This window comes from Callithrix jacchus, chromosome 8 (assembly GCF_049354715.1).
Source record: "Callithrix jacchus isolate 240 chromosome 8, calJac240_pri, whole genome shotgun sequence".
NCBI classification, from domain to species: domain Eukaryota; kingdom Metazoa; phylum Chordata; class Mammalia; order Primates; family Cebidae; genus Callithrix; species Callithrix jacchus.
The window spans coordinates 126,026,955-126,044,267 of record NC_133509.1 but is presented as its reverse complement, the minus strand read 5'-3'; the positions used below and the strand labels follow the sequence as shown (position 1 = coordinate 126,044,267).

General features: G+C 47.9%; 1 protein-coding gene across 18 annotated transcripts in view; it reads right to left on the bottom strand.

Annotated features, from left to right (window-relative positions):
- DGLUCY (D-glutamate cyclase) overlaps nucleotides 1-17,313 on the bottom strand; it is a 157,591-nt gene that overhangs the window by 34,548 nt on the left and 105,730 nt on the right. For all 18 annotated transcript variants that reach the window (XM_054240288.2, XM_078335615.1, XM_054240287.2 and 15 more), the window contains 4 exons: nucleotides 14,851-15,049; nucleotides 11,113-11,263; nucleotides 8,543-8,665; nucleotides 3,365-3,568 (listed from right to left, as the gene is read on the bottom strand). In XM_054240288.2, coding sequence (XP_054096263.2) covers nucleotides 3,365-3,568; nucleotides 8,543-8,665; nucleotides 11,113-11,263; nucleotides 14,851-15,049 — 677 coding nt within the window. The remainder of the gene's footprint in view (nucleotides 1-3,364; nucleotides 3,569-8,542; nucleotides 8,666-11,112; nucleotides 11,264-14,850; nucleotides 15,050-17,313) is intronic.

Below are 17,313 nucleotides of genomic sequence, written 5' to 3'. Positions count from 1 at the left end.
GTATACACAGTCATGAGCATGTGACCTACTAGATATATCTATGGTGGGATTATATCCTTAATTTACTGTAGGATTATATGTAAAGGAAACCATATTCTCTATAGAATAAATGAACAACGTAACAGAAGACAAACAAGCAAAGAGCTATGTCCAGGGGTTCAGCAGGAAATTTACTTACTACAGATGCCCCTGTCACTGGAAGACAACTTTTGCCCCTAGACCCAGGGGAGAGAATCAGACAGTTCTTTTTCTATTTTTTTTTTTTTTTTTTTTTGAGACAGGGTCTTGCTCTGTTGCCTAGGCTGGAGTGCAGTGCTGCAATCACAGTTCCCTGCAGCCTCAACCTTCTGAACTCAAGCGATCCACACACCTCAGCCTCCCCAGTAGCTAGGACCACAGGGGTGTGACACCACACCCAGCTAATTTTTTTTATTTTTTCTAGAGCTAGGATCTTTCTACATTTCCTGGACTGGTCTTGAATTTCTGACCTCAAGTGATCCTCCCACCTCGGCCTCCCAAGCATTAGGCATTTCTAGGGCTGATCTGCACTGTGAAATTCGTGACAGTGCTGGCCAGTAAGGGAAGGTCCCAGCCTGTCTGTTTTGGGACTCTGCCCAGCTGCCGTAGGCTTTAAGCTAGCACTGGAATTGGTTCTGTCTGGGCCCTGGGAGTCCGGCCTAGATACTTGATGGCTGCTTTGCAGGCTGGCCTCACCCCTCAGCTCTCTATGGAGGTGGGCCACCATTGACCCAGGTAGCTCCCTGGGTCTCCCCACCAGCCCAACTGACTCTGGGGAACGAAAGTCAGGTAGGCGGGTGGGGAGACCACATATGGCTTCTCCTCTCCAGTCATTCCAGGTGCCAATGGTGGTTCGTACCCCAGGTTTAGGAGCACAGCCCATGAGAAGGTCCAGAAGAGGGACAATCAGGAGTTGCTGGAGCATTCTTTCAACTGCCCAGGTAAGACTGTGACTTACCATTTAGACTCAGATTCTAATTTAGCTGGCATTTATAAATCACGGGCTTGAAGTCAGCAGACATGGGTTCAAGATCTGCCTTGCCTACCTATTAGGTATGTGGACTCTGTCAAGTCTCTGCACCTTATCTGTCTCACTTTCCTCACCTGTTAAATGAAGTTAATCATAGTTGCCTCCACGTAGAGTCATTGGGAGAATTGAATAAGATGAAACGTGTAAATGTTTGCAGCCTGATGCCTGGCAGAGTACAACTTGGTAGGTGACACCATTATCCTCATTACGCACCACAACCCGGAGAGAGAGGCGTAATTGTCATTACTCCTGTTACGCTGATGAGGAAACTGAGGTACAGTCTACACCGTAATTCTCTCATGAGTGTTTGCCAATAAGGGAACTTACCATGTGCAATGGTGGGTGAAACTGTGGTGTCTGCTGGCCACCTGGGACTTAGAAATTCAGCCCTTAAATGAAGACATAGCTGGAAGTTAAAAGCTCCTCAACCAGCTTTCAGCAAACCTCTTTCTAACTGGAATCAGCAGGGCCGGGCGTGGTGGCTCATGCCTGTAATCCCAGCACTTTGGTGGGCAGACCACTTGAGCTCAGGAGTTTGAGATCAGCCTGGACAACATGGCAAAACCGCATCTCTACTAAAAATACAACAAAAAAATGAGCCGGGTATGGTGGTGCCAGCCTGTAGTCCCAGCTACTCAGGAGGCTGAGGTGGGAGGACTGCTTGAGCCTAGGAGGTGGAGGTTACAGTGAGCCAAGATCACATCACTGCACTCCAGCCTGGGCAACAGAGTGAGACTCTGTCTCAAATAAATAAATAAATAAAGAGATGGAGGCAGCAGGTCCCCTAGGGGATCCCACCAGCCCTGTCCCATGTATAGAAGACCAGTGGCTCTAAAGTCACAGAAGGGCTGTCCTACCTCTGAGATGCATTATACAATATACAAGCTGACTGCAAACTGCAGTGAGGCTGTGGTTGTAGGGTTCTGCCCCACCGGGATCCCCAGAGAAGTAATCCAGCCCCCACCAGTATCCCTGCTGCCCAGTATACAAATAATCGATTCCATGTCCAACCCCAAGGCAATGGCACAAAATGGGGAGATTAGGGACATTATTACATCCATAGAGGCCAGGCTGGGTGGCTCAGGCTGTAGTCCCAGCACTTTGTGAGGCCGAGGCGGGAAAATTACTTGAGCCCAGGAGTTCAAGACCAGCCTGGGCAATATAGTGAGACCCCCATCTCTAAATAATAATAATAAATTCCATTGAGAACTTTTTTTAAATGGTGGCAGTTATGTATGTACCTATGCAACAATCTGCATGTTCTTTATATGTACTGCAGAAACTAAAATGCAATTAAAAAAAAAATATATATATATATATTTAAAAAATGGTGGCAGTTGCCCACCTAGGAACCATTCTCTCTTTTTTCTTACCTACTGAACCCCATCTGCTTCTGGCTGGCAACAACATCCCCAGCAAATGAACTCGATGAACTCCCTCACACATTTAGTGGTAAAGTTTAGAACAACAAGAAGAAAAAGCCATAAACGACTGGGTGCGGGGGCTCACGCCTGTAATGCCAACACTTTGGGAGGCCAAGGCAGGTGGATCACCTGAGGTCAGGAGTTCAAGACCATCCTGGCCAACAGGGTGAAACCCCATTTCTACAAAAAACACAAAAATTAGCTGGGTGGGGTGGTATGCACCTGTAGTCCTGGCTACTCAGGAGGCGGAGGCAGGAGAATCACTTTAACCCAGGAGGCAGAGGTTGCAGTGAACTGAGATTGCACCACTGCACTCCAGCCTGGGTGACAGAGTGAGACTCCATCTAAAAGAAAAAAAAAAAAAAAAAAAAGATAAAGAAAAGAAAAAGCCATAAAGAAGAAAGCAAGACTGGGCACAGTGGCTCACACCTGTAATCCCAGCACTTTGGAAGGCTGAGGTGGGAGGATCATGAGGTCAGGAGTTCAAGACCAGCCTGGCCAACATGGTGAAACCCCGTCTCTACTAAAAACACAAAAATTAGGCAGCCATGGTGGTGTGTGCCTGTAATCCCAGCTACTCAGGAGGCTGAGGCAGGAGAATCACTTGAACCCTAGAGACAGAGGTTGCAGTGAGCTGAGATCACGCCATGGCACTCCAGCCTGGGTAACAAGAGCGAAACTCCGCCTCAAAAAAAAAAAATTATTCATAATAGCACTATCTAGACACCATCAATGTTAGTATTCTGGTGTATTTAATTCTGGTCTTTTTGACATTTATATGCAGTATCAACATTTATAAAACCATCCTGTGGATACATTTTGCATCCTGCCTTTTTCACTGAAAATGATGTCAGTGGTGAGTGTCTCCAGGTGCAAATGCATTGTTTCTTACCTGGGTCTATGCCGATTATAGACTCCAGTTCTCTGATCTTCTGAGAAGCGGACACTGACGCAGTGCTGTAGTGCAGAGGATCCTGGGAAATGTGATGGACCTCTGGAATTCTCTCAGGGGTGAGATAGCCAGCTGGAGCCTTTGCATCCTTCAGGTCAGTCAAAACTGTGCAGCCTGGCATGCTGGCAAAAGCCAGTGGGGCCCCTAAAACACAATGGGAGGTTCTGAGCCCAGCCGCTCCATCAAGCCCGGTCTGCCCTCATCTAGCCCACCGTTGATAAGCAAGATGGCACCTGGCCATCAACTCCGCTTAGGCACTCCCTATGCTACCTGTTGGCACCAAGGTCAGAACAAACTGGTTTGTGGCTACATCAAGTTCCATTTAAACAGTTGTCTCTAATCTCTAGGGAAGTAAAGATGAGTTGAATATGGTTGAAAAGAAGTGAGATAGAGCCACAGCTATAGAAACCGCTCTAGGCGATTCCATCGATTGAACCCATGGATATCAGGAAGTATTTACTGGATTCTTAAAACTCATGAAGCCATCTTGCTTTGCTTTCCAGCAAATGTTAGATTTGGAACTCTCTGTGAGCATCATTTCTAGTTTTCCTTATATCGCGTATATTTTGCTTTATGTTAAGTTTTGTTCTGTAAAGACTCTCCCTTGTCAGATTTCAGGCGATGTGCAACACTCAAGCATAGTTATTAAGGAGTGATTTTAGCATTGTGATTATACTTGAATTTGAGATGTGACTTGATTGACTTTATTCTTTTTTTTTTGTTATTTTTGAGATGGAGTCTTGCTCTGTCGGCCAGGCTGGAGTGCAATGGCACAATCTTGGCTCAGTGCAACCTCCGCCTCCCAGGTTTAAGTGATTCTCCCACCTTAGCCTCTCAAGTAGCTGGGATTATAGGTGTAAGCCACCATGCCTGGCCTGGCTTTATTCTTTAATCCTGTTTATTTGACTGTAAAGTAATGATAATGCCTCATACGGCTGTTGTTGGAACAAAATTGGAACGTGTACATTAAAGTGTTTAGCAGGCTGGGCATGGTGGCTCATGCCTGTAATCCCAACACTTTGAGAGGCAGAGAAGGGTGGATCACCTGAGGTCAGAAGTTCGAGACCAGCTTGGCCAACATGGTGAAACCCCGTCTCTACTAAAAATACAAAAATTAGCCAGGCATGGTGGTGTGCCTGCAATCCCAGCTACCTAGGAGGCTGACGTGGGAGAACTGCTTGAACCTGGGAGGTGGAGGCTGCAGTGAGCTGAGATCACGCCACTGGACTCCAGCCTAAGCAACAGAGCAAGACCCTGTCTCAAAAAAAGAAAAAGTGTTTAGCATACTCATGTGGTTTAAAAAAGAAAAAAAAATTTTTAAGTGTTTAGCAAAGTGCTTTTTCAGAGTATGCCCTCAATAAATAATGGTTTGCATAATTAAACAAGTACCGTATATATACATATATATTAGTTAAGTTTTTTTGAGACACTCTCATTCTGTTACCCAGGTTGGAGTGCAATGGCACCAATCTCATCTCACTGCAACCTCTGCCTCCCAGGTTCAAGCAGTTCTCCAGTCTCAGCCTCCTGAGTAGCTGGGATTATAGGTGTGTACCACTACCCCCAGCTAATTTTTGTATTCTTAGTAGAGACAGAGCTTCATCATGTTGGGTAGGCCGATCTTGACCTCCCGACCTCAAGTGACCCACTCATCTCGGCCTCCCAGAGTGCTGGGATTACAGGCGTGAGCCACTGTGCTCAGCCTTATATATATATACATATGTGTGTGTGTGTGTGTATATATATATATATATGTATATATATGGTCTCTATGTTGTCTCTAAGAAACAACAATTAACAACAACAATATATATATATATATATATTTGTTGTTTTTTTTTAGAGACAAGGCCTTGCTCTGTTGCCCAGGCTGGAGTACAGTAGTACAACACAGCTCACTGCAGCCTCAAACTCCTGGGTTCAAGCAAACCTCCTGCCTCAGCCTCCCACAGTGCTGGGATTACAGGCATGAGCCACGGAGCCTGGCCTGACCATGCAGTATCTTGCTCACTCTTAGTTTCTTGTGCCTAGCTCATTAAGTGCTTAATATCATACTGTCTGCCTCTTCTGCCTTCTTCAGTGTCATTATTACCCTTGAGTACTCCACTCGGCTGTGTGCTCCTGGAGAACAGAGACCATTGCTCACCCATTTCAGGACCTCACAAAGTGCCTTGCACATAATAGGTGTTCAATAAATGCAGATGTGGATTGAGTAAATAAATCCTGGATTTCACAGAAACCATAAGGTTTCTTTCTTTCATTCTCTCTTTTTTTTGAGATAGAGTCTTGATCTCTGTCATCAAGGCTGAAATGCAGTGGTGCAATCACAGCTCACTGCAACCTCTACCTCCCGGGTTCAAGTGATTCTCATGCATCAGCCTCACAAGTAGCTGGAATTACAGGTGTGTGCCACTATACCTGGCTAATTTTTATATTTTTAGGAGATACAGGGTTTCACCATATTGGCCAGGCTGGTCTTGAACTCCTGATCTCAAGTGATCAGCCCACCTCAGCCTCCCAAAGTACTGGAATTATAGGCGTGAGCCACCACACCTGCTTAAAGTTTCATATTTAATAGAAAGCCAGAGTGAGCCAGCACTTTAAAATGAAAGTCTGATAGATACATAACTTTCAGATTTGATGTGTAAGGGGAAGAAGTCATGAATCTGATGAATGTCATCATCGTCTGGCTGTGTTTTGGACAGCACCTAAAACTAGTCACTCCAAAGCCAGGTATACATCAGAACAGTCAGCTCAGAGCATGACACAGGCTTTTGTCCCCATCAAGTTGTGAGGTTAGCAGCAAATAATCTAATAGCAGTTTAAATATTGAAGTTCAGGTTAGGCATGGTGGCTCACGACTATAATCCCAGCACTTTGGGAGGCCGAGGTGGAAGGATTGCTTGAGCCCAGGAACTTGAGACCAGCCTGGGCAACATAGTGTGATCCCATCTCTAAAAAATTAAAATTAGCTGGGTGTGGTGGTGCATGCCTGGGGTTCCAGCTACTCCAGAGGCTAAGGTGGGAGGAAAGCTTAAGCCTAGGAGATCAAGGCTGCAGTGAGCCATGATCATGCCACTGCATTCAGCCTGGGTGACAGAGCGAGACCCTCTCTCAAAAAAATAAGAATAAAAATAAAGGAAGTTTGAGAATGATTCAAGGTTGTCCCTGTCTGATGTCACTAGTTCTCATCTATGATCAACTGTGCCATTGCTGTCAGAACTAAAGGTCTGGGGCATGCTGGGGTGCCCATGGCAGTGAGACCTCTGCAGGGCACCTGCCACAGCCAGTGATGGGAAAGTGGTGAGGCCACTGGGCTGGGGGACATTTTCTGCACGTAGGTGTGTGTGTCCACGCACATGCCCACACACACACTCAGAAAAGACCACGAGCACCCAGAGGACTCCCTCCCGTCCCACGGAGCACTGTATTCCCGAGGCCTGGATGCATGCCTGGTACATAGCAGGTTCTCGACACGTGTAAGTAGACGAATGAATGAATGGAAGCCTGTGGATCTTGGCAGCCACGCCTCCTCACCACATAGAGATGATCTTTCCCTCTCATGAGGCCATTCTGAGAGCTGAACTCTCATGAATGCTTTCAAAATAAATTAAAGTAACACTAGATTCTGCGCTTATAGCGTACGTGTGGCTGGCCTGGCCAGAATTTTCCAGTGTCCATGACCATGGTCTGCAGTAGCTGTTATTTCTCAGGTTTCCGTCACCTTCCCAGCTTACTGTGAGCTCAGGAGGGCGCCCCCGTGTGTCTCTTTATTGGAATATCACCCAAGGCCTTTGAAAAAAATGTATGGCTGCTGGCCTTGTTTGTTATAATCACCTTGCAAATACCATGGGAAATGATTTGTCTAGTTATATTTCTTGGCTTCACCTTTGTTTTAAAGGCCCCACCAATCTCCAGAATGTCTCAAAAAGCCAAGCTAAAGGTTAGTCCTCCTGCTACAATGGGTGGGGATGTTTCAGCAGATAAAAATATACTTAATCAAAATATTGGAGTAAGCAGCTCAAGCCTGTAATCTCTATGACTCAGGAGGCCGGGGTAGGAGAATCACTTGAGGCCAGGACTTTGAGACCAGCCTGGACAATGTAGCAAGACCCCATCTCTACAAACAATTTCTAAAATTTGGTTGGGTATGGTGGTGTATGCCTGTAGTTCCAACCACCTGGGAGGCTGAGGTGGGAGGATCACTTGACCCCAGAGGTTTGAGGCTTCAGTGAGCTATGACAGGGCCACTGAACTCCAGCCTGGGTAATAGAGTAAGACAGAAAGAGAGAAAGAGAGAAAGAAAGAAAAAAGAAAAGAAAAGAAAAGAAAGAAAGAAAAAGAAAGAAAGAAAGAAAGAGGAAGGAAAGAAGGAAGGGAGGGAGGGAGGAAGAAAAAGAGAAAAAAGAGAAAGAAAGAAAGAACAGAGAGAAAGAAAGGAAGGAAGGAAGGAAAGAGGGAGGAAGGAAGAAAGAGGAAAGAAAAAGAGGGAGGGAGGAAGAGAAAGGGAAGGGAGAAAGGGGAAGAGGGTGGGAGGGAGGAAGGAAGGAAGGAAGGAAGGAGAAAGAAACATATTTAATCAACACATATTTGAAGCCAGATGCGGTGGCTCACTCCTGTAATCCAAGCACTTTGGGATGCCAAGGTAGGTGATCACTTAAGGCCAGGAGTTCAAGACCAGCACGGCCAACATGGCAAAACCTCGTCTCTACTAAAAATACAAAAATTAGCCAGGTGTGGTAGCATGCACCTGTAATTCCAGCTACTTGGGAGGCTGAGGCAGGAGAATAGCTCTAGCCTGGGCGGCAGAGGCTGCAGTGAGCCAAGATCATGCCATTGCACTTCAGCCTGGGTGACAGAGCAAGACTGTCTCAAAAAAAACAAAAAACCAACAACAAGAAAAATTTGAGTTGTAAGTGCTCTGGTGAGGAACTCCAGCCCTGGGATTAAAAGAAGGAGACCAGAGAGATTTTCACTGTAGCCGTAGGCCTCCGTTTAGTATTTGGTTTTACAGCTTCATTTTTAAATCACTGTACTGCAAGACTGTGCTTTCAAGAACTAGACCCCACTGGGCTCCACCCTAGGGCAGAGTGATTGTCCCGTGACCACCCAACGTACCGCAGCTGCTGACAGCTCCGAGGCTGGTCAGTGGAGAAGGCCAGAACACTGGGACCTCCCCTGGGGGACACACCATGGCAGCCCCGTAGTCAGGTTTGGAAAGCTCTTTGATTCCCAACAGTTCTGCAGATGGAAAAGGAAAATGTAATTCCCTCAGCAGGGAGCACCCAATTAGAACTGGTTGAGTCATTCATGGTTCTTTCCCTAAAGAAGAAACTCAAGTTGCAGGATTATTTTGAATGATATTTGAGGAAGAGGTGAAGGAGAATAGGACTTAAGGCTTTGTCAACTCAAGGAACTCCATACTTCCCAGTCCCTGTGGACTGCAGGTTTCAGAACACAGCATCTCAAACTCCATGGCGTGATTTCTGGAAAGAGCCTTGGGTGCGTTGAGTCTAGTACTCTCACTGTGCCGATTGCTACTGAAGTCAGCCTTGGGGAGGTGATCTTGGTCCAGGCTGAGTCCCATCTCATGCACCTAACCTCAGCTGCTTGACCACCAGCAGTGACCTAATCCTGAAGACAGCTAAGAGGGATGTGCTGGGCCCAACCCATCCCCGCTGATGATAAAACTCAGCAGACACCGTCCTGGTAGGTGGCCCCGAAAAATCATCCTCATGTGATGAAATTAGCAAGTGCCAATTGCATTTTTGCAAAAGGCTAGGTTTTGTCTAATTTTGTTGGTTACACAGCTGAGCAAGTTCAGGTATGCCAAACTTGTACCCTCATCCAAGGCCCAGTCGCAAGCTCTCCTCAGGCCCTCAGAGAGCCTCCAAGAGGCCTGCATGGCTTCTTGATAGTGGCTCTTCATCTTGGATCTGTTCACTCACTCTCAGATTGAGTTAATACGCTGGGGATCAATGGATGTCAGCTCAAATTAACATTAGGAACAAAGCCACCTCCTACCCAATATATCAGCGAATAGCAGCCCAGATTAGAGGTTGCTTTGAGCTCAAATCTCTGGGCAAAGAGCCCTGCTGCCACCCTTGGCTTTCCCCAACCCCAGATTCATTGGAAGTTCATAGGAGCTTTAGGTTTATCAGCGATCCCCAGTGGGTGAGAGTATAGAGAAAAAAGTTGTATCCAAATGGTGTGCGTCCTTGGCTCTCACACTACAATAACAGCCATCAACACAGAAGACCCCTGTGACCAAATTTGTGAGGGTTTTTCCCCACCGTCAAGCAAGAGGCACCAGCTGGGTGCCTTCCAATTCCATTCTACCTGGATATCAGAACCCACGGGTTGAAGGCTCAGTCCCCACCGCTGCCCCCAACAGACCCCAGTCGAAAGTCTGGGCCTCCGGAACTTCTGACCAACTGACCTCCAGTTTGATGAGCTGTCTTTGGGTTTGAATAATTTCCTGGAGCAGCTTACAGAGCTTGAGGAAACACTTACTTATCTTTACCAGTTTATTATAAAGGACATTGCAGGCTGGGTGCGGAGGCTTACGCCTGTAATCCCAGCACTTTGGGAGGCCAAGATGGGCAGATCACTTGAAGCCAGGAGTTCAAGACCAGTCTCGCCAACATGGTGAAAACCCATCTCTACTAAAAATACAAAAATTAGCCAGGCATGGTGGTGGGTGCCTGTAATCCCAGCTATTTGGGAGGCTGAGGCAGAAGAATCACTTGAACCCAGGTTGAAGTGACCTGAGATTGCAACACTGCACTCCAGCCTGACAGAGGGAAACTGTCTTAAAAATAAATAAATAAAATAAAATTAAAATAAAGGATATGCCAAAGACTGCAGATGAAGAGATGTCCAGGATGAGCTGTGGGGGAAGGGGTGTGGAGCTTCTGTGCCCTCCCTGGGTACCACCCTCCAGGAACCTGCACGGTTCCACTGTGTGGAAGCGCGCCACAGTCTACGCTCTTGGGGTTTTACAGAGGCTTCACTGAGTAAGCATGATTGACTAAACCATCAGCTGTGGATAATCAACTTGACCTTCAGCCCTTCTTTCCTCCCTGGAGGTTTCTGGGAGGGGTGGAGCTGAAAGTCCTAACCTTCTAATCCTACCTTAGTCTTTCCATTGACCAGCCACACCCTGAACCTGCCAGACAAAATACAGCATTTTGGAGGTCCCCAAAATTTTAGGAGTCATAAGCAGGAATTGTGGACAAAAACCTATATATATATTCATTATATATATATATTCATTATATATATATTCATTATATATATATATTCATTATATATATATTTTTTCATTATATATATATATATATTTTCATTATATATATATATATATATATATATTTTTTTTTTTTTCCTACATATATATTAGAAGCCTCCATAAAAACCCAAGAGGATATGATACATGTAAACTTACACCACAGCGAGACTGGCTATTCTGCCAAGGGTGGCACCTTTAAACCTGAGGGGCATCGGTAAGCCCAGCCCCGATACAGCTGCCAGAGCTTTGGAGCCTTATTCGGGGCCTTTGCCCCTGGAGACCCCTGGAAAAAAGACAAGCCATGGGAGCTCAGGAACGTAGCAAGCTCCTGCCTGCTTCTCAGGCCCCACTCCAAGAGAGGCTGTCAGGGTCACAGGCAGGAGCGAGAGACACTCACCTGGGTCACCGATGTGAACAGGTTGTCCCTGCTCACCCCCTAGGGAGCAGCTGGCCTGCACCAGCCTTTCTAGCTTGTCCTTGGGAATGGGCCTCATTGTAACCACCAGAGGGCAGCAGAAGCCAGCATGGGTAGCACAAGGCACTGTTGTCTGAACAAAAAAAAAAAAAAAAAAAAAAAAAATCAAGTGAAAACCTTAAAAAATGGAATTAGCACAGATCCAAGCTCTGAGCACCAAGAGTTCAAGGCAGCTAAACGAAGGAGGAGTCGCTGTTATAGAAATTAGCTTCTATTTTTATGTGACATAGAGGGGGGAGTTGGCTGATAATTCCTGGATGAAAATAGGGAATCTTAACTTTTTGTGAGCCACAGACCCTTTCGGTAGATTAGTGCAGCTGTGGACCCCTGGTCAGAGTAATGCTTTTAACTGCATACAAGAAAATGCACAGGATTCCAAAGGAAACCAATTATCCTGCAAGCACAGTTATCAAATAATGGAAAAACGTGGCCCAGCACAGTGGCTCACATCTGTAATCCCAGCCCTTTGGGAAGCCGAGGCAGGCAGATCCTCAGGTCAGGAGTTCAAGACCAGCCTGGCCAGTATGGTGAAACCCTGTCTCTACTAAAAATACAAAAATTAGCCAGGCATGGTGGCTCCTGCCTGTAGTCCCACTACTTAGGAGGCTGAGGCAGGAGAAATGCTTGAACCCAGGAGGCAGAGGTTGCAGTGAGCTGAGATCATGCCACTGCACTCCAGCATGGGTGACAGAGCAAGACTCCATCTCAAAAAAAAAGGAAAAATGTGAGACAACAATATGCATGCTTCCTCAGTAGCAGCCTAAGAAACAAGACCTATATCATTGTAACTCTGAAGTAGTGATTGGCACATAGGATATTTTTGAGACATCAGGAAGAACTCTAATGTGATATGAAGATATCTGTGATTTCTGTTGCCAGCCATGAAGTCACAGGGTCTGCTGATAGGGCAGCCGTTTGTTGCCTACATTCATAATTGAAGGAAATACTAAATGTGACTTGAGGTTATGAAAATAAAATAGGCTGGGCACGGTGGCTCGCGCCTGTAATCCCAGCATTCTGGGAGGCTGAGAAGGGTGGATGGCTTGCGCGCAGAAGTTCAAGACCAGCCTGGACAATATGGCGAAAACCCATCTCCACAAAAAAAACAAAAACAAACGTAAATTAGCTTGGTGTGGTGGCGTGTCCCTGTAGTTCCAACTACTTGGGAGGCTGAGATAGGAGGATCTCTTGAGCCCAAGAGTTTGAGACTGCAGTGAGCTGTGATTGTGCCACTGCACTCCAGCCTGGGCAACTGAGCAAGAACTGCCAAAAATACAATACAATACAATGCAATGCAATGCAATACAATATTACAATACATTATAATGCAATGCAATACAGAAGGAAGGAAGGAAGGAAGGAAGGAAGGAAGGAAGGAAGGAAGGAAGGAAGGAAGGAAGGAAGGAAGGGAGTGAATGATTCTGATGCACTCACCTTGACAAGTAAGGGCTGGAAGAAGCACAGCAGGCAGGTCCCAGAGAGGCCGTCTGTGCTGTGTGTGTGACTGCCAGAGGCCACCTCCAGCCAAGAACATCACCTGGCTTTCTGGACAGAGACCTAACCCAGAAGCTACTGCCTGGCCCAGCTCTACCACAAATCCCTGGGCCTTTACAGGGAGGAAGGAAGGAGGAAAACGTACTTTTAAGGAAGGAAGGAAGGAAGGAAGGAAGGAAGGAAGGAAGGAAGGGAGGGAGGGAGGGAGGGAAGGGAGGGAAGGAAGGAGGGAAGTTAGGAAGGAAGGAGGGAAGGAAGGAGGGAAGAAAGGAAGGAAGGAAGGAAGGAAGGAAGGAAGGAAGGAAGGAAGGAAGGAAGGAAGGAAGGAAGGAAGGAAGGAAGGGAGGGAGGGAAGGAAGGAGGGAAGGTAGGTGAAAAATGTATTTTTTTCCCTATCCAATATCATGAAGCCTCTGAATTACTGCAGGGGCTGCAGGGGCCGTGGCCACAGGTAAAGAGCCTCTGGTGAATCAGGGGCTGAGGGAGGCAAGGGAGAACATCACAGGAGGAGCTGGTGTCTGCTCTGCCTCCTGAATCCACACCAGCAGCAAGCCTGGCCCCAGACCCCACGGAGCGCTGCCTGGTTCCTCCTGCCTTCACAGAAGTTGTCCGGTTTGATCTGTGTGACTTTCACTGGTGTTTTGTTCTCCTACCCCACCTCCTAAATGGTTTCTGCCGCCTGCAATAGAGCTTATGAAAGATTTAGGACATGGCCAGGACTGTAATCCACGGTGACAGCCTTGGCCACCACCTAAAGGGCTTGCTATCACCACCCTGGTGGCAGCAGGATGGAACCTCGGTGTGCCTGCCAGCAGTGTCTACATAACAGCACCCAGGAGAGGGGATGGGCTGGAGCCACTGGCAGAGCCAGGCAGTGCGCCCCAAGGCTGAGACACATCCCGTCCGGGGTGGGGGTGGGGGGAGTTGGGGGGCAATGGAATCCCAGATGGCTGTCCGGCCCTCTCTACCTGGAGCCCAGGGGCAGAGGCATAGATGATAGAGTGAAAGCTGTTTGATAAGCCTCAGGGTCAGTGAGGCTATGTTGAGCACTTACTTGCACCTTTGTAAGCAACAAACGGCTGCCATATCAGCAGCTCTTGTGACAGCAAAGCACCATTTAATTGTCACATCTCTGCTATTGACACTGTGCAGATGGAAGCCAGGAGTTCTGGGTTCCCATCTGGCTTTGGGACTTGGGCAAGTCCTTTTTTCTCTTTAGACCTCGGTTTCCTCATCTAAAATGAGAGTCTGCATGTGATGAGCCATGAGGCCCTCTCAGCTCCTGCCTCCTACAAAGGGCGGTGTGTTCTAGAGCCAGAGCCTGCCCTGGGTGCCCGCCAGAGCTGGGGTCCCATCCCCACCCTTCCTTAGCTTCAGCACACACTTCACCCATGAGGGCAGCATGGACTATGGGCAGCTTTGTTTCTGATCAGAGGCAGCTGGGGCCTCTCTGGCAGGAGCCCAAACCAAGACATTTTAATAAATGTCCCAGAGTCCCAGATGAAATCTCCGATCCAAGTCTTCCACAAAGAAAGAAACCTGGAGCCTGGCTGTTTATGCTGGCTGACCACTGATGGAGCAGAGTGAATTCTCAAACTTTACCAACAAATGTCCAGGAAGGGTCTGTGGAATGAGGGAATCTAGTACACTCACCTTCATAAGTAAGGGCTGGAAGAGGCACAGCAGGCGGGTCCCAGAGAGGCCGCCTGTGCAGTGTGTGTGACTGCCAGAGGCCACCTCCAGCCAAGAACATGACCCGGCTTTCTGGACGGAGACCTAACCCAGACGCTACCACCTGGCCCAGGCCCAGCCTCAAATCCCTGGGCATTTACAGAGCCAGGCTCATCCCCGCTGGCTGAGGATTTTTAAAAATCTCACTGAGGTGCCTGAAGTTAAAAGAGCCAGAGAAATTCCAAGCGGGTTTGGTTTACAGCACAGAACCATGAAGAAGGGCCACACTGGGTGCTCCCAGAGGTGAGTGGGATTGAGGCTGGCTCAGAGAGAGCAATCATTTCTCCTGGGTTGCACAGCTAGGAAGTGGCTGAGCTGGGGCTGGAGCTTAGCTGTTCTGCCTCCCATGACCGTGCTCTCCCACCCCAGGAATATGTAAGTTGATCTAAATTTTCGGGCCATTCTGCCCTTGTGGGTTGTGGGCTGTGACCCTACCTTGTATGCACCTGCCTGGCTGTGACCTGCTGGGTCTCTTCTGGGGAGCCCCGCTGCCTCCAAGGCCTCCTCCACGGAGAAGCTGGAGCCCAGGAGGAAGGCCACCATGTCCTTCAGCTGCTCGGAGAACTGCTCCAGCGACGTCAGGCTGCCGGTGCAGGCACCTGACTCGTATTTCCAGAACTGGGGACGGCTCATGCTGGGGACACAAGGGAAAGCAGACTCTCACTGTGGACCCTGATAATACACGATAGAAGGGCTGCAGAGAGAGAAGAGGATGTCTAGTGCTGACATTTCCAGCCCTGGCACCGGGGTAGGGGCATAGTTTTCAGCGGGGGCATTCTTGCTGACATCCTTCAAATGTCCGCAGATTGGAAACAATTAAATCAGCATGTATAGAACACACCCCTACTCCCCACCAGTGTATCTCCTATACCTTCAATCCAAGACGAGCCAAACCATCATAAAGGTAAATGGTGGCGGGGCACAGTGGCTTATGCCCGTAATCCCAGCACTTTGGAAGGTCAAGGCACGTGGGTCTCTTGAGCTCCAGAGTTCAAGACCAGCCTGGGCAACATGGTGAAACCCCCGCCTATACTAAAAATATAAAAATTAGCCAGGCATGGTGGCGAACACCTGTAATCCTAGCTACTCAGGAGGCTACGGCAGGAGAATTGCTTGAACCTGGGAGGTGGAGGTTGTAGTGAGCAAAGATGGCGCCACTGCACTCCAGCCTAGGCAATGAAGTGAGACTCTGTCTCAAAAAAAAAAAGTAAATGGTGCCCTCTCTGCTATGGAGGTGAGGCCAGCAGCCCAAAGGGGCCAGAGGGCATGTATCTTGGGGAACCTCTCAGTGCTAGCAGGGGGTGCGGCTTTTCTCTTCCCTTAGAGGAAACGCTTCTGTAGGGCTGAAAAGCTTCTTTGGCTACAAGCTTATTCTTTACTCATCCAAACTCTTACTGAGCCAGTCCTCCACGCCAGGCACATGCTGGATGATGGGGCTAGAGTAATGGAGAGGACACTGTCCCAGCCTTTGGTTTTTTATTTTATGTTTTCTAATTTTTTTTTTTGAGACGGAGTCTTGCTCTGACGCCCAGCCTGAAGTGCAGTGGAGCCATCTCGGCTCACGACAACCTCTGCCTATCAGGTTCAAGTGATTCTCCTGCCTCAGCCTCCAGAATAGATGGGATTATAGGCCTGCGCCACCATGCCTGGCTAATATTTGTATTTTTAGTAGAGACAGGGTTTCACCATGTTGGTCAGGCTGGTCTCGAACTCCTGATCTCGGGTGATCCACCCTCCTCAGCCTCCCAAAGTGCTGAGATTACAGGTGTGAGCCACCGTGCCTGGCCCATCCTGGCATTTAAAGAGCTTGCAGTCCTACATTGATAGGCAGGACTTCGCTGAAAACAGACACTTGCAATACACAGCAGTGAATGTCAACCGTCTAAGTAGAGTGACACAGAGAAGGAAGAAATTGATTCTCTCCCACAAAGGAGTTAAGTGCTGGGTCTTGAGGCATGAATAGGAGTTCGCCCATTGGGCAACAAAGAAAGCACACTCAGACAGAGGAAGCAGCATGTGGAAGCTCACTGGGGGAATCTGCTCTAGGAGACTCCAAGTAGGCAGCACAGGAGGCACCAGGGAAAAATGTAAAGACACAATCGTGGGCCCAGATGGGTCTCCAAAGGACCTTCCCGTCCTAAAATGATCATGACAGAACATTCTTGGGGAGCTTTCTGTCTGGGGAGCTGGTTGGGGATGCCTGGAGTGTCAGGGGTCAGAGGAGAAACAGCTGGGCCAGGACGAACGGGTCTTGAGATCAGGCTGAGGTCCGAGCCATAAGAAGATGCCAAATAATTTTATTTTATTTTTTGTATATATTTTTTGAGACAGGGTCTCAATCTGTTGCCCAGGCTGGAATGCAGTGGCATGATCTCAGCTCACTGCAGCCTCAACCTCCTGGTCTCAAGCGATCCTCCTCAGCCTTCTGAGTAGCTGGGACCACAGGTGCACACTGCTATGCCCAGCTAATTGTTTAAAAAAATTTTGTAGAGACGAGGTCTTCCCACTGTTGCCCAGCCTGGTCTCAAACTCCTGGGCTCAAGCCATCCTCCTGCCTCAGACTCCCAAAGGGCTGGGATTATAGACACAAGTCACGGCACCTGGTTGGAAGGAGTTTTAAGAGGAGAGTCACGTGATCAGGTTTAGCATTAGAAAAAGTCACTCTGCTGGAAGAGCAGACGATAACAGGGCCAGGGAAGAAAGGATGAGACTAGGGTCAGGTCAGGGAAGATGCGGGTCTGTGCTGGTGCCATGGGAAATGGGGACTCGCAGGAGAGGTACATGGCCACAGAATCAGTCAGGCCATTTACTAGATAGGTTACAGTTTGACAGTCTGGGAGAAAATCCACAATATGTCTGTCTCTGGGTGTTGGTAATGCAAGTGTTTTAAATTTTCTC